Genomic DNA, 12215 nt, shown 5'->3' with positions numbered 1-12215 from the left:
AGATATGTGAATATATTTTCAATAACATTATTATATGAAAGTGGAATAATGGTTAGAAAATAATCGATATTCCAACCACATGTTAATCCCCACGAGATTATAAAAGTAAATGAGAATAATCAGTCCAAGAGCACTTTACCACCGGTCGTATCTAAGAACGAGAGGGAAATATTTGCCGCCCGATTGTCTGGGAAGCGAAACCTTTCGGCGGAAGAGTGGAGATTCTCTGTATGTGTCGGTTAGGCAATCAGTGTATTTGACTGTTGTCGATGGAAAGGTGACTGAGCTATCAGCTTTATTAAAGCAGCTGGTTGCAGTTCACTCCTTTCCTTTTTCACTTCAACACCTACAGGCTGACTTTTCATTTAAAAAAAAATAAATGCCTATTATATGATGCTTATAGGTGGAGTGATGGCCTAGAGGTAACGCGTCCGCCTAGGAAGCGACAGAATCTGAGCACGCTGGTTCGAATCACGGCTCAGCCGCCGATATTTTCTCCCCCTCCACTAGACCTTGAGTGGTGGTCTGGACGCTAGTCATTTGGATGAGACGATAAACCGAGGACCCGTGTGCAGCATGCACTTAGCGCACGTAAAAGAACCCACGGCAACAAAAGGGTTTTTCCTGGCAAAATTCTGTAGAAAAATCCACTTCGATAGGAAAAAATAAATAAAACTGCACGCAGGGGAAAAAAACAACAACGAAAAAATGGGTGGCGCTGTAGTGTAGCGACGCGCTCTCCCTGGGGAGAGCAGCCCGAATTTCACAAAGAGAAATCTGTTGTGATAAAAAAAAGAAAAAAAAAAGAAAGAAAGCAAATATAACAGAGATGGACAGAAGCTTACAGTTTGGCCAACAGCAAAATGAGAGCTGTATGGCGACCAGTGATTACTCCACTGCAATAGGAATTCGTTTACAGCTAGCTTAGTCTTTTGTAAACAGCTATAACTCTCAAAACTAGCAGGCATGATTACACTGGCTCATAGCGCTGCAGCCTTTGGGACAAGCTGACCATCGGGGACCATCCCAGCACCGACTGTCCTAAAAGCCCTCCTGACCGAGCGAGTGTGGGTGTAACTTGGGCAAGATACTCTCCACTGTTATCAAATTCTGTTCCATTTATCCGTTGCCTCATCTGCTGTTATGATGGTCATATTCGGACACGACGGTTTCAGTTTCAGTTTCAGTTTCAGTAGCTCAAGGAGGCGTCACTGCGTTCGGACAAAACCATATACGCTACACCACATCTGCCAAGCAGATGCCTGACCAGCAGCGTAACCCAACGCGCTTAGTCAGGCCTTGGGAAAAAAAAAAAAAAAAAAAAAAAAAAAACACACACAACCACACACACAAAACAAAAACAAACAAACAAAAAAAAACAACAAAAAAAAACAAAAAAAAACGGGGGAATAAATAATAGATAAGCTTGCATAAATAAATAAATAAATAAATAATAATTATAATATAGAAAAAGGTAGTAGTAATAATATTAGTAATACTAATAAAATGATAATAATAAAACATAAATAAATAAATAAATAAGACAACAATGGTGATAAATAAGCAAATAAATGTAAAAAATGAAGACACACATTCACACATACACCCACACATGCATAACAGAAATGCACCAGACATGCAGTTTCACATATATGAAAGCACAGTCAAATACATATAAACGTACATGAGCTCCAACACACACACACACACACGCATTACCGTGCACCTCCTCTACCCCCCTCCTCCACACACTTATTTCTAGTCTAAGTATCGCAGCTTCCACGGCACACACACACACACACAAACACAAACACACACTCACAGAGATGAACACTTACTTGTACAAGCACATATGAAAGCACAGTCAAATACATATAAACGTACATGAGCTCCAACACACACACACACACACACACACACACACACACATTACCTTGCACCTCCTCTACCCCCTCCTCCACACACGACACGACGGACTATCACAAACAAATTAGAATGGGTTATGTATGCTGTCCTGTTGTGCTACGGTAGTTACTTTCACTGACTTTCTTTACTTCGGAAGGGCAAGCAAAATTTATGGGGGACAAGTATTTTCTATCGGCTTGTCCCCCAAGACATTTCTGGCCCACACAGTGAAGCTGGTGGGCGTGTCATTGCTGTATCATTACATGAGTTATCTTCCATTTAATGTTGACACAGAAAAAGAACAACAATAGCGTCAATATAACAATAACAGTAATCAGTTTTGCTGTGGTGTTACATGATTCATCTTGCTGATAATGCTGAAATGAAAACAAACAAACAAACAAAAAAAAAAACCACACAGAAAACCCAAAGGTCGGGTGGGGGTACAAGCAGTTTTGCTGTGTCATTGCGTAGTTTGTATCTTCAACACAGTGCTGAGATTAAATGTATCTTCAACACAGTGCTGAGATTAAATGTATCTTCAACACAGTGCTGAGATTAAATGTATCTTCAACACAATGCTGAGATTAAAATCTCGCATTCTTCCAGTCAAGGTCGCACAGGGCTAAAACAGTCACGATGGGTATCTCAGGCTGCATGTCTCGACCTGTTTTTTGTTTGTCTTTTTTTTAATTTTTATTATTGTATCTCAGGATGGATGAACGTTGTTAGCTTTTTTGTCGCAGAGGAAAACACACACACACACACACACACACACACACACACACACACACACACACACACACACACACACACACACACACACACACACACACACACACACAGTGAATGAGTATATGGCCATCAACCTATATAATTGATATATGGCGTTCGACAAGGATCTGTACTGGGACCAGTGCTGTTTACTCTTTATGCTCAATCACTTTATGATGATGCCAGAACCATTCTGCAAATCGCCATGCCTTTGCTGACGATAACCAGCTCTACAAAGAAACGAATTTATCCATTGAAGTGCTTCAACAGTGTATTGCTGACGCTAAGGCATGGATGAATCAAAACAAACTGTCCATATTTCTGTCTATAAACAACTCTACCTTCCTCTCTGAAAATTGGAGATTCAGATGTAGAGTTTGTATCTTCAGTGAAAAATCTGGATGAAGAAACACGTAAACAGTCTCTGCAAGGCTGCATACTTTCAAATTCGAAAGAACAGTTCCATCCGAGATCTCCATACCACTCAAGCTACACAATTTCTGATGTGCCTTCTTGTCTTGTCCAGACCTGATTATTATAACTCACTCTTAATTGGTTGTCCTCAATACTTAATACAAAAACGCCAGAAAGTTCAAAACACAGGAGCAAGGTTAATCTATAGAACCAAAAAGATTAATATCACTCATCTTCTGCTTTCTCTTCACAGGTTACTAATTTTTGCCCGCATTCAGTACAAAGTCGCAACTCTTACCTTCAACTCCATTTAGGGTGCTGCCCCTCAATATAAAACTTATGAGAGAGGTCGTTCAAACCTACACACCCTCACGACAACTCGGATCATTTTCTGATTCACGGTGGCTACACGCTCCCCGTGTTAAAACCCAACCCTTCGGTGATTCTTCCTGTTCTCATTCCGCTCCATCCGTCTGGAACATTTTACCTCGCGATGTTTGCTGCCCTTCCTCATTTCAATCTTTTAAAACAAGTCTGAAAACACATCTTTTTGAAAACGCCTGTGCATAGACTTTCCATCCCTTTCCAATGAAATTCAGCTCTCAACCATGCACTCTCTCTCTCTCTCTCTCTCTCTCTCTCTCTCTCTCTCTCTCTCTCTCTCTCTCATAAACATGATGAGTACGAACATGCTATGTATTTTTCATCCAGTTATCGGTTACTCACGTACAGTACACCTTTTTTTCCTTTTTTTTTTCTTTTGTGTGTGTGTGTGTGTGTGTGTGTGTGTGTGTGTGTGTGTGTGTGTGTGTGTGTGTGTGTGTGTGTGTGTGAAGAGCGATCGAATTGCCCCTTTGTATCCCCCACCCCTTTGTGTATGGGCCGGTGGCCTACATAATTAAACCTGTGTCAGTGTCAGTGTCTCTGTGTGTGTGTGTGTGTGTGTGTGTGTGTAATTAAGTAATGTGATAGGCGCAGTCTTTGAATATGTTTTATGCTTTTGTGTGTTAAATCTTTTTTCCCCTTTCTTTTGTAAGTTATTGCGTATGTGTGTGTGTGTCTAATGTTTATTGTAAAGCGCTTTGAGTTCCCTTTGAGAGAGGAAAGCGCTCAACATGTATCCATCATTAATGAGTCACATGCTTGTGTCATCGGATAAACTCACTCTCTCTCTCTCTCTCTCTCTCTCTCTCTCTCTCTCTCTCACACATACACACACACGCACACGCATACGCACACATGCACGCACAAAACATTCGAGGGAAGAAGTCAAGGTGCTTGGAAAAGCAAATAAGTTTCAAGTCAAGGCGAATTCTGATCTTTTGTCTACAATTGATGAAATTAAAAAAAAAAAGAAAAAAGAAAAAAAAAGAAACAGGAAATATTATGTTTATAAACCCTAAGTACTGCAAACAACCTCTATATCTACGTAACGTTTGTGAGTGTCGTCAGGCATTACACATATAATTTTCTTACTTTTCTGTGTTTTATTCAAGGCATTCAGTTTGAGAGAAATAGTTCCTTCGCAAAAAAATATGCAATTTTCATTGTATGTACTTATGTTTATTCGCATATGTTTTCACGTTGAGTTGAATAATATTTATGTAAAGCCCATCACTTGGTGCTGATGCCTGAATAAGAATAAAGCATTCCGAATCTCTCTCTGTCTGTCTGTCTGTCTCTGTGTGTCTTTCGGTCGGTCTGTCGGTCTGTCTCTCTCCGCCTCAATAAAAAATAATACTTAAAAGTACTTGAAACAGAAAATCGAACTCGAGTTTCCATTGTTACTAAATCAGCAGGTCCAACTCAAATTATTCATATCAGTACTTTCAAGTTCAAGCGGTGGGATATCATTTGACATAGTTAGATACCTTTTTAAGTGACATAAATTGTGTGTGTGTGTGTGTGTGTGTGTGTGTGTGTGTGTGTGTGTGTGTGTGTGTGTGTGTGTATCATATATAATCATCGTCTGTGCATTGTCTGTGTATATATATATATGTTTAGATAGATAGATAAAGATACACATCTGCTTTCAGACAGCATGGCAGGAACCACCGAAGGAACATCGTCGGACGAGAAGAGAAGAAGGGTGCACGGGCGCTTCAACAAATGGTTCTTCTCCTTCGTCACCCTGGACTTCAAGATGAACGACAGCGAGGTCGACTGGCAGTACGCCGAGGAGCCGCACAGCTCGCGCCGTCAAGAGATCCTCCGCAGGCACCCCGAGATCAAACGGCTGATGGGCTACGACCCCAACATCGCCTGCATCGTCACGGCTGAGGTCCTACTGCAGGTGTGTGTCACAGACATCACCACACCTCATTTCTCTTACATGGTTTCTGAGGTTCTGCTTCAGGTGTGTGTGTCATAGACATCACCACACCTCATTTCTCTTACTGGTTTCTGAGGTTCTGCTTCAGGTGTGTGTGTCATAGACATCACCACACCTCATTTCTCTTACATGGTTTCTGAGGTTCTGCTTCAGGTGTGTGTGTCATAGACATCACCACACCTCATTTCTCTTACTGGTTTCTGAGGTCCTGCTGCAAGTTTGAATCACAGACATCACCACACCTCATCTCTCTAACTGGTTTCTGAGGTCGTGCTGCAAGTTTGAATCACAGACATCACCACACCTCATTTCTCTTACTGGTTTCTGAGGTTCTGCTTCAGGTGTGTGTCACAGACATCACCACACCTCATTTCTCTTACTGGTTTCTGAGGTTCTGCTGCAAGTTTGAATCACAGACATCACCACACTGGCTTTCCCTACCTGGTTTATGGTTAATGTTCATGGTTAAAGGTCCTGGTAATGGTCCTGTGCAGTCGGCAGGACTTTAAGTGACAATTGACAATTAACGGTTTAAGGTACCGTAGCCTTTTCATTACGGCTATCGGGGCAGTGATTTCATACCCACCGTGTCTGAGGCCCGGCATACGGAGGCAGGGCTAAATCCTCCCTTTCCGCCGTTTTAACTTTTCTCATCCGAAGTCAGGGGCCCATTGTACACCTGGGTGGAGTGAGGAACACCAAAGTACCTTCCCCATTGACGCAACACCTGGCCGACACGGAGGCACTGAACCAGCATCACTGGTGAACAGTGGATCAGAAATTGAACGCCTTATTGAGTCTGTCATAGCGCCTCGCCCTGGCCTTTTAATTCAAGATAGGAGATAGAATACAGCGTTCAATATACGAACGCCTTGAGAGGAAAAACAAACTTGAATGACAACAAGCTTGAGTATCGTACTCTTTCATGTGATACAATCAATCAAAAAACAAACAAAAAAACAAACAAAAACAAAAAACCACCACCACCACCACCACCACCACCAACAACAGCACACACACACACACACACACACACACACACACACACACACACACACACACACACACACACACACACACAAAAAAAAAAAACAAAACCCCACAAAAAAACCGCTATGGCGAAAGATAGAATATTTTATGTTGAACGCTAATCAAGTGCAAATTAAATAATTATATGATACACCGTTGGAACGTTAACATTACCTGAAGTGTGATTTATTTCGAAATACAGAGAAATACAGATAGATAGATTGGGACAGACACAGACAAAAAAAGAAAGAAGGAGAGGGAAACTCTGTGTGTGTGTGTGTGTGTGTGTGTGTGTGTATGGTGTGTGTGTGTGTGTGTGTGTGTGTGTGAGAGAGAGAGAGAGAGAGAGAGAGAGAGAGAGAGTTAACGAATACACCTGAGGCCAACCATCAACTCGACAGATACATTTTCTATGTATGTCACTGCAGAAAATATTTCCTAAAGTTCATTTTGTGCCACAGTCGTTGAATATCCTTGGCGTTTTTGCGTTGAATATTTTTGCACTGATAAATTTATCTCACAGAAAGAAAAAAGTTGTCATGATTCTGATTTTTATCCTAAGTATCGTCGTCTGCTCCCTCACTCTTACCGAGAGAAGTTGTTCTGACCAAGGTTCTGATTCTGTGATCGTCTTCTGCTGGCCTGGCTAACTCTTACTGAGTGACTTAAGTTATTCCAATTCTGGTTCTGATCCTGAAGTCGCTGGCTTACTTTTACGGAGAAAATAACGTTGTCCTGATTAAAGCTGATTTTGACGATGTTATCCTGATTAAAGTTCTGATTTTGACGATGTTATCCTGATTAAAGTTCTGATTTTGCGATCGTCTTCTACTTTGCTTACTCTTAATGAGAGACGAAAGTTATTCTGATTCTGGTTTTGATCCCGAGGTCTTCCTCTGTTGGCTTATCTCACTGAGAATTGTTTTCCTTGGGGCAGGTCTGATTCTAAAACTTTCTATTCTTTCAAGTTTACAGCATGCTTAATTCAATGGAAAGATAAATTGAATTAAAAGTTTAAATCATTGCATAATAATAAAAGGCATGGAAAGATGTATGAATTATAAGTGCATCTTCCCTCACTTCAACACAAATAAGACTTATATCCTTTCTTTGTTGTGGACAAAATTATTGTAGGAACATTATACAAGAAAAACAAGTTTTTTAAAAATTATTTTATTTTTCATTGGAGTTTCTTTTGCTATCACACACCTCTCAGACACTTGTCCCTCACGCCTCCTCTGTATGTCTGTCTGTCTGTCTGTCTGTCCGCCTCTCTCTCTCTCTCGGCCTGTGTTAAGAAAAGAATAATGCTTCATTCGTTTGACCTGATATCAAAAGAGACCATCAAATCTTCATTCAGTGGGGTTTTTTTTTTTTTTTTTTTTTCTATCACTACATACGATCCAAAAAAAGAGACTGGGGTATCAGTTCTCTTATAATTCTGGTTCCGGTTCTGAGGTGGTGTTGTGCTGCCTGGTCCGGGACCTGTCGTGGCCCGCCTTGCTTCTCCTCGCCTACTGCGTCGGGGCGGTGCTGAACCACTCCCTGGGCAGTGCCATCCACGAGATTGGACACAACCTGGCCTTTGGGCACGGGCGCGGGGCGCTGAACCGGGCACTGAGCGTATGGTGCAACCTGCCCATCGCCGTGCCCATGGCCGTGACCTACCGGAAGTACCACGCCGACCACCACCGCTACCTGGGCGAGGAGACCAACGACGTGGACGTTCCCACGCGTCTGGAGGCGGTGCTGTTCCGGCACCCGCTGAGCAAGGTGCCGTGCCTTGGCAGTGCTTTCTGGCCAAAGCTGTACATCTTCAGTGTGCATTTTCAAATGTAAAAAGTTGTTGATTGATATGAATAATTGTATTTAGCGGTTATTAGCTAGTCATTTGCGCAACAGGCTACTTTTTTGGGTAGAGGCTATAGAGAGCTGCCTGAAGGCGCTGAGGATTCGTTTCCTGTTTTTTTTTCAGTCAGGCCTCAGTTGCACGCGCGTGTAACCTGCCCCCCCCTCCCCGCTCCCCCCCGCCCCCCCCCCCCCCCCCACACACACACACACAGACGCGCGCGCGCGCACACGCACGCACACACACATGTATATAAGCGTGGATCTTACAAAAGAAATTTTGCTCGGGACAACTCTTGGTGTCTTGGGTCCTTTTATATGTGCGTTGCACAGGAGACTCAGTTTATCGTCTGATCCGAAGCATCTTCAAATGTAAAACAAACAAAATCGTGCCAATGCTTTCAACTTTTTTTGTTTATCAAACATGTGCAATTCAAGTATAAAATAGATGGATATAATGGTAAGATAGTATTCAGGAAACTTGGGGATCATTACGAACACACACACACACACACACACACACACACACACAAAGAAAGATGATGATTAGTTTGGAAAACGGTACTGTGTATAAACTGAAGTGCAAGAAACACGTAGTCTTTAGATACATTAGGTATGCAGCTGCGAACATATGTTGATTTACTCGATAAATGATATTTTGTCTTAAACGATTTGCGTGTATGCAAAATGTGCAAACATACCAAAAGCTGAATGTTCACCTGACATGAAGCGGAACTTTGTGTATGCAGTGTAGAGTGGGTGGTACAGTGGGGGAATGATCGACCTGCTGTAGATGATGTGTAGTTGTTTTTGTTTTTATGCGTATGTGTTTTCCCTCTTCCATTTGTTTGCATTTTCTTCCTTTATGTTTTTTTTTTTATTGATTGATATGGATACTGTGTGTGTGCGTGCGTGCGTGTGTGTGTGTGTGTGTGTGTGTGTGTGTGTGTGTGTGTGTGTGTGTGTGTGTCTGTCTGTCTGTCTGTCTGTCTGTGTGTCGGTGTCGGCGTCTGTACGTCCTTCCGTGTACGTACTTGCGTACATGTGTGTACGTCCTTGCGTGTACGTGCGCGCGTGCTTACGTACTAATGTATGTGTGGTGTGCTTGTGTGTGTGCGTACTTGAGTGCATGTGCATTCGTGCGTTGTGTGTATGTATGCATGTACGCGTACGTGCGTGTATGTATGTGCATGTTTGTGTGTGCATGTGTTTGAGTGTGAATGTGTGTGTGTGTGTATGCGTGCGTGTGTGTGTGTGTGTGTCTGTCTGTGTGTCTGTGTGTGTGTGTGTGTGTGTGTGTGTGTGTGTGTGTGTGTGTGATTGTGTGGTGTTAGAAAATAAGATAAAATATTATTTTGATTAAAATTTTAAAAAGGTGCTGTGGCTTGCCATCCACCCGATCCTTCACGGACTCCGGCCGTTCTACAAGAGTCCCAAACCTCTCACCGGTTGGGAAGCGGTCAACCTCGCCTGCCAAGCCGCCTTCGACGGGTTCGTCCTGGTCGTCTTTGGGCTAAAGCCGCTGGCGTACCTCGCCGCAGGGACTCTCTTCGGCTTCGGACTGCACCCTCTGGCCGGTCACTTCATCTCCGAGCATTATCTGTTCCACGGGGGTCAGGCGACTCACTCTTATTACGGCCCTTTGAACTTCGTGCTCTTCAACGTCGGCTATCACAACGAGCATCACGACTTCCCGTACGTCCCTTACAGCCGCCTGCCCGAGGTGAGGCGCCTGGCTCCTGAGTTCTACGACAGTCTTCCCTGCCACACGTCCTGGGTGAAGGTCATCTGGGACTTTGTGTTCGACAAGGACATGGGGCCTCACGCGCACGGCGTTGGGTATCCCGGGGAATCGGTGATGGGTAATCCTGGTGACAAGGGGAAAGTTCAGTGATTGGGTAGAATGGGTGGGTTGGGGTCATAGTAACGATGGGAACGTTCAGTGATTGGGTAGGGTGGGGGTCATAGTAACAAGGGGGGAAATTCAGTGATTGGGTAGAATGGGTGGGTTGGGGTCATAGTAACGATGGGAACGTTCAGTGATTGGGTAGGGTGGGGGTCATAGTAACAAGGGGGAAATTCAGTGATTGGGTAGGGTGGGGGTCATAGTAACAAGGGGGAAATTCAGTGATTGGGTAGGGTGGGGGTCATAGTAACAAGGGGGAAATTCAGTGATTGGGTAGGGTGGGGGTCATAGTAACAAGGGGGAAATTCAGTGATTGGGAAGGGTGGGGGTCATAGTAACAAGGGGGAAATTCAGTGATTGGGTAGGGTGGGTGTGTGGGGGTTCATTGTAGCAAGGGGGAAAGTCAGTGATTGGTAGGGTGGGAGGGTGGAGTTTGTGTGTTCTTAGGGGAGGGGATGAAGTTTGGGGGCAGGCGTGTGCAGTGGCTGGTTGTGGCGGCGGTGGTAGTGTGTGTGTGTGTGTGTGTGTGTGTGTAGTGCGTGCATGTGTGAGTATGCACAAGTTTTTATATTGATATGCACTTGTACGTATCCTGATTTCTACTGTATCTGTGTTTGTGTATGATTTTCGATTTTATGTTCGTATCTTGTTATGAACTACCACCCCCCCTCCACCCTACCGCCCCCCATATTCCCTGTGACCCGGTACACTTGGTAATAAAAACATATTCTATTCTATTCTTGTGAAAAATATACGAAGTGGAGTGGGCGTTGTGTGGCCTGTCTTCGGCGCCTGTTTTGTTTTACGTTGCCTTTCTTTTTTCTCCTTTTTTTTGTGGTCAGTGGGCATCGGTTGACCTGGTCAGTCTGGTCAACACAGGTGTGTAAGTGCATGGATTCTAGTGAACCCTTTCCGATTCAACGTTGCTCTTCTCTGTTATTTGTTCGTTTTTTTTTCTGCAAATTCTCTCATTTGTTTTTCTTTTTCCTGATTATGCTTTTTAATAGGAGTTTTTAATTCTTTCTTTTTTTATTTTACATGGAGGTGATGCATCATATTCATAGTATGGTCAGCGCTTCAGAAAACGCACTGATGATAGCGGTGTGAACGAGTTAATTAAGTGGTGGCAGTGGTGGACGTTCTTACGTTGTGGACTATTGTTTCATACATTATCATATGGTGAACTGTGTACATGTTTGATGTGTGGGAATGCTCCGATTTGAAAAATAATTTCTTTTTGCTCTTCTGTTTTTCTTCTGTTTGAAATAGGAGGTCTGTCTGGTGATGCTTTAGCTTTTGACATGCTTTTTGGTTTTCTTTTACTTATTTAAACTCCGAGGTCGACAGGTCTACACGCAACATGAAATGAATTGATTTGAACAATTATCGCTGAACTAGAAGAATGCAAGAGTCGAGTGGTTATACCATTGTATTCTTAACTCACTCAGTACGGCCAGTCCTCTCTTCTCCTCTACACAGACCCCTCGGATGTCCAGTGGGTGTCTGAATGACCCAACCTTTAGCTTCCGTCGTCATAATTGTGGTATTCTTTGTCAACATTCACCTCTTCAGTATAAGAGCCTTCCGCTTGCAATATTTTGATGATGGTAATTGGGGTGAAACGCTGTTAACGTCGTCTCTTTCGCCGTTCGTATGGAGAGAGTTAATCTGATGTTCCTGGGTTGGAATTTCGGTCACGACGCCCGGGGGCGGGGGGGTTATAAGGGTGAAGATTTCTCCGAGGTCAACAGGTGTACAGACCTGCCGCTGGTCCCTGGAACCCCTTTCGTGCATAATTATGCGCATGCAGACCAAATCGCGCACGTTCACATAGATACCGTAACTCATGTCAGTGTTTGAATGGTTAAGAAAACAACCATACACTCCCATGCAGAGCCCCGAAAGCGAAGTATAGCTGTCTATGTGGCAGAATCAAAAATGTTTTGTGGATTTAGCCCGTGAACGTAGGAGATGCACTCCACGAACGCAGCAGAAGAAGGAGAAGAA

General features: G+C 43.4%; 1 protein-coding gene across 2 annotated transcripts in view; it reads left to right on the top strand.

The window, feature by feature from the left end:
* Positions 1-10226, top strand: part of LOC143293400 (sphingolipid delta(4)-desaturase DES1-like) — an 11492-nt gene extending 1266 nt beyond the window's left edge. For both annotated transcript variants that reach the window (XM_076604231.1, XM_076604228.1), the window contains exons 2-4: positions 5130-5386; positions 7913-8227; positions 9678-10226. In XM_076604231.1, the coding sequence (XP_076460346.1) occupies positions 5135-5386; positions 7913-8227; positions 9678-10196 (1086 nt within the window). In that variant the 5' untranslated portion in view covers positions 5130-5134 and the 3' untranslated portion in view covers positions 10197-10226. The remainder of the gene's footprint in view (positions 1-5129; positions 5387-7912; positions 8228-9677) is intronic.
* The last annotated feature ends 1989 nt before the right edge of the window (positions 10227-12215 follow it).

The sequence above is a fragment of the Babylonia areolata genome, chromosome 19, assembly GCF_041734735.1.
Source record: "Babylonia areolata isolate BAREFJ2019XMU chromosome 19, ASM4173473v1, whole genome shotgun sequence".
In the NCBI taxonomy this organism is placed as follows: domain Eukaryota; kingdom Metazoa; phylum Mollusca; class Gastropoda; order Neogastropoda; family Buccinidae; genus Babylonia; species Babylonia areolata.
The sequence above is the reverse complement of the archived record's forward strand: the minus strand, read 5'-3'. Positions and strand labels throughout refer to the sequence as shown.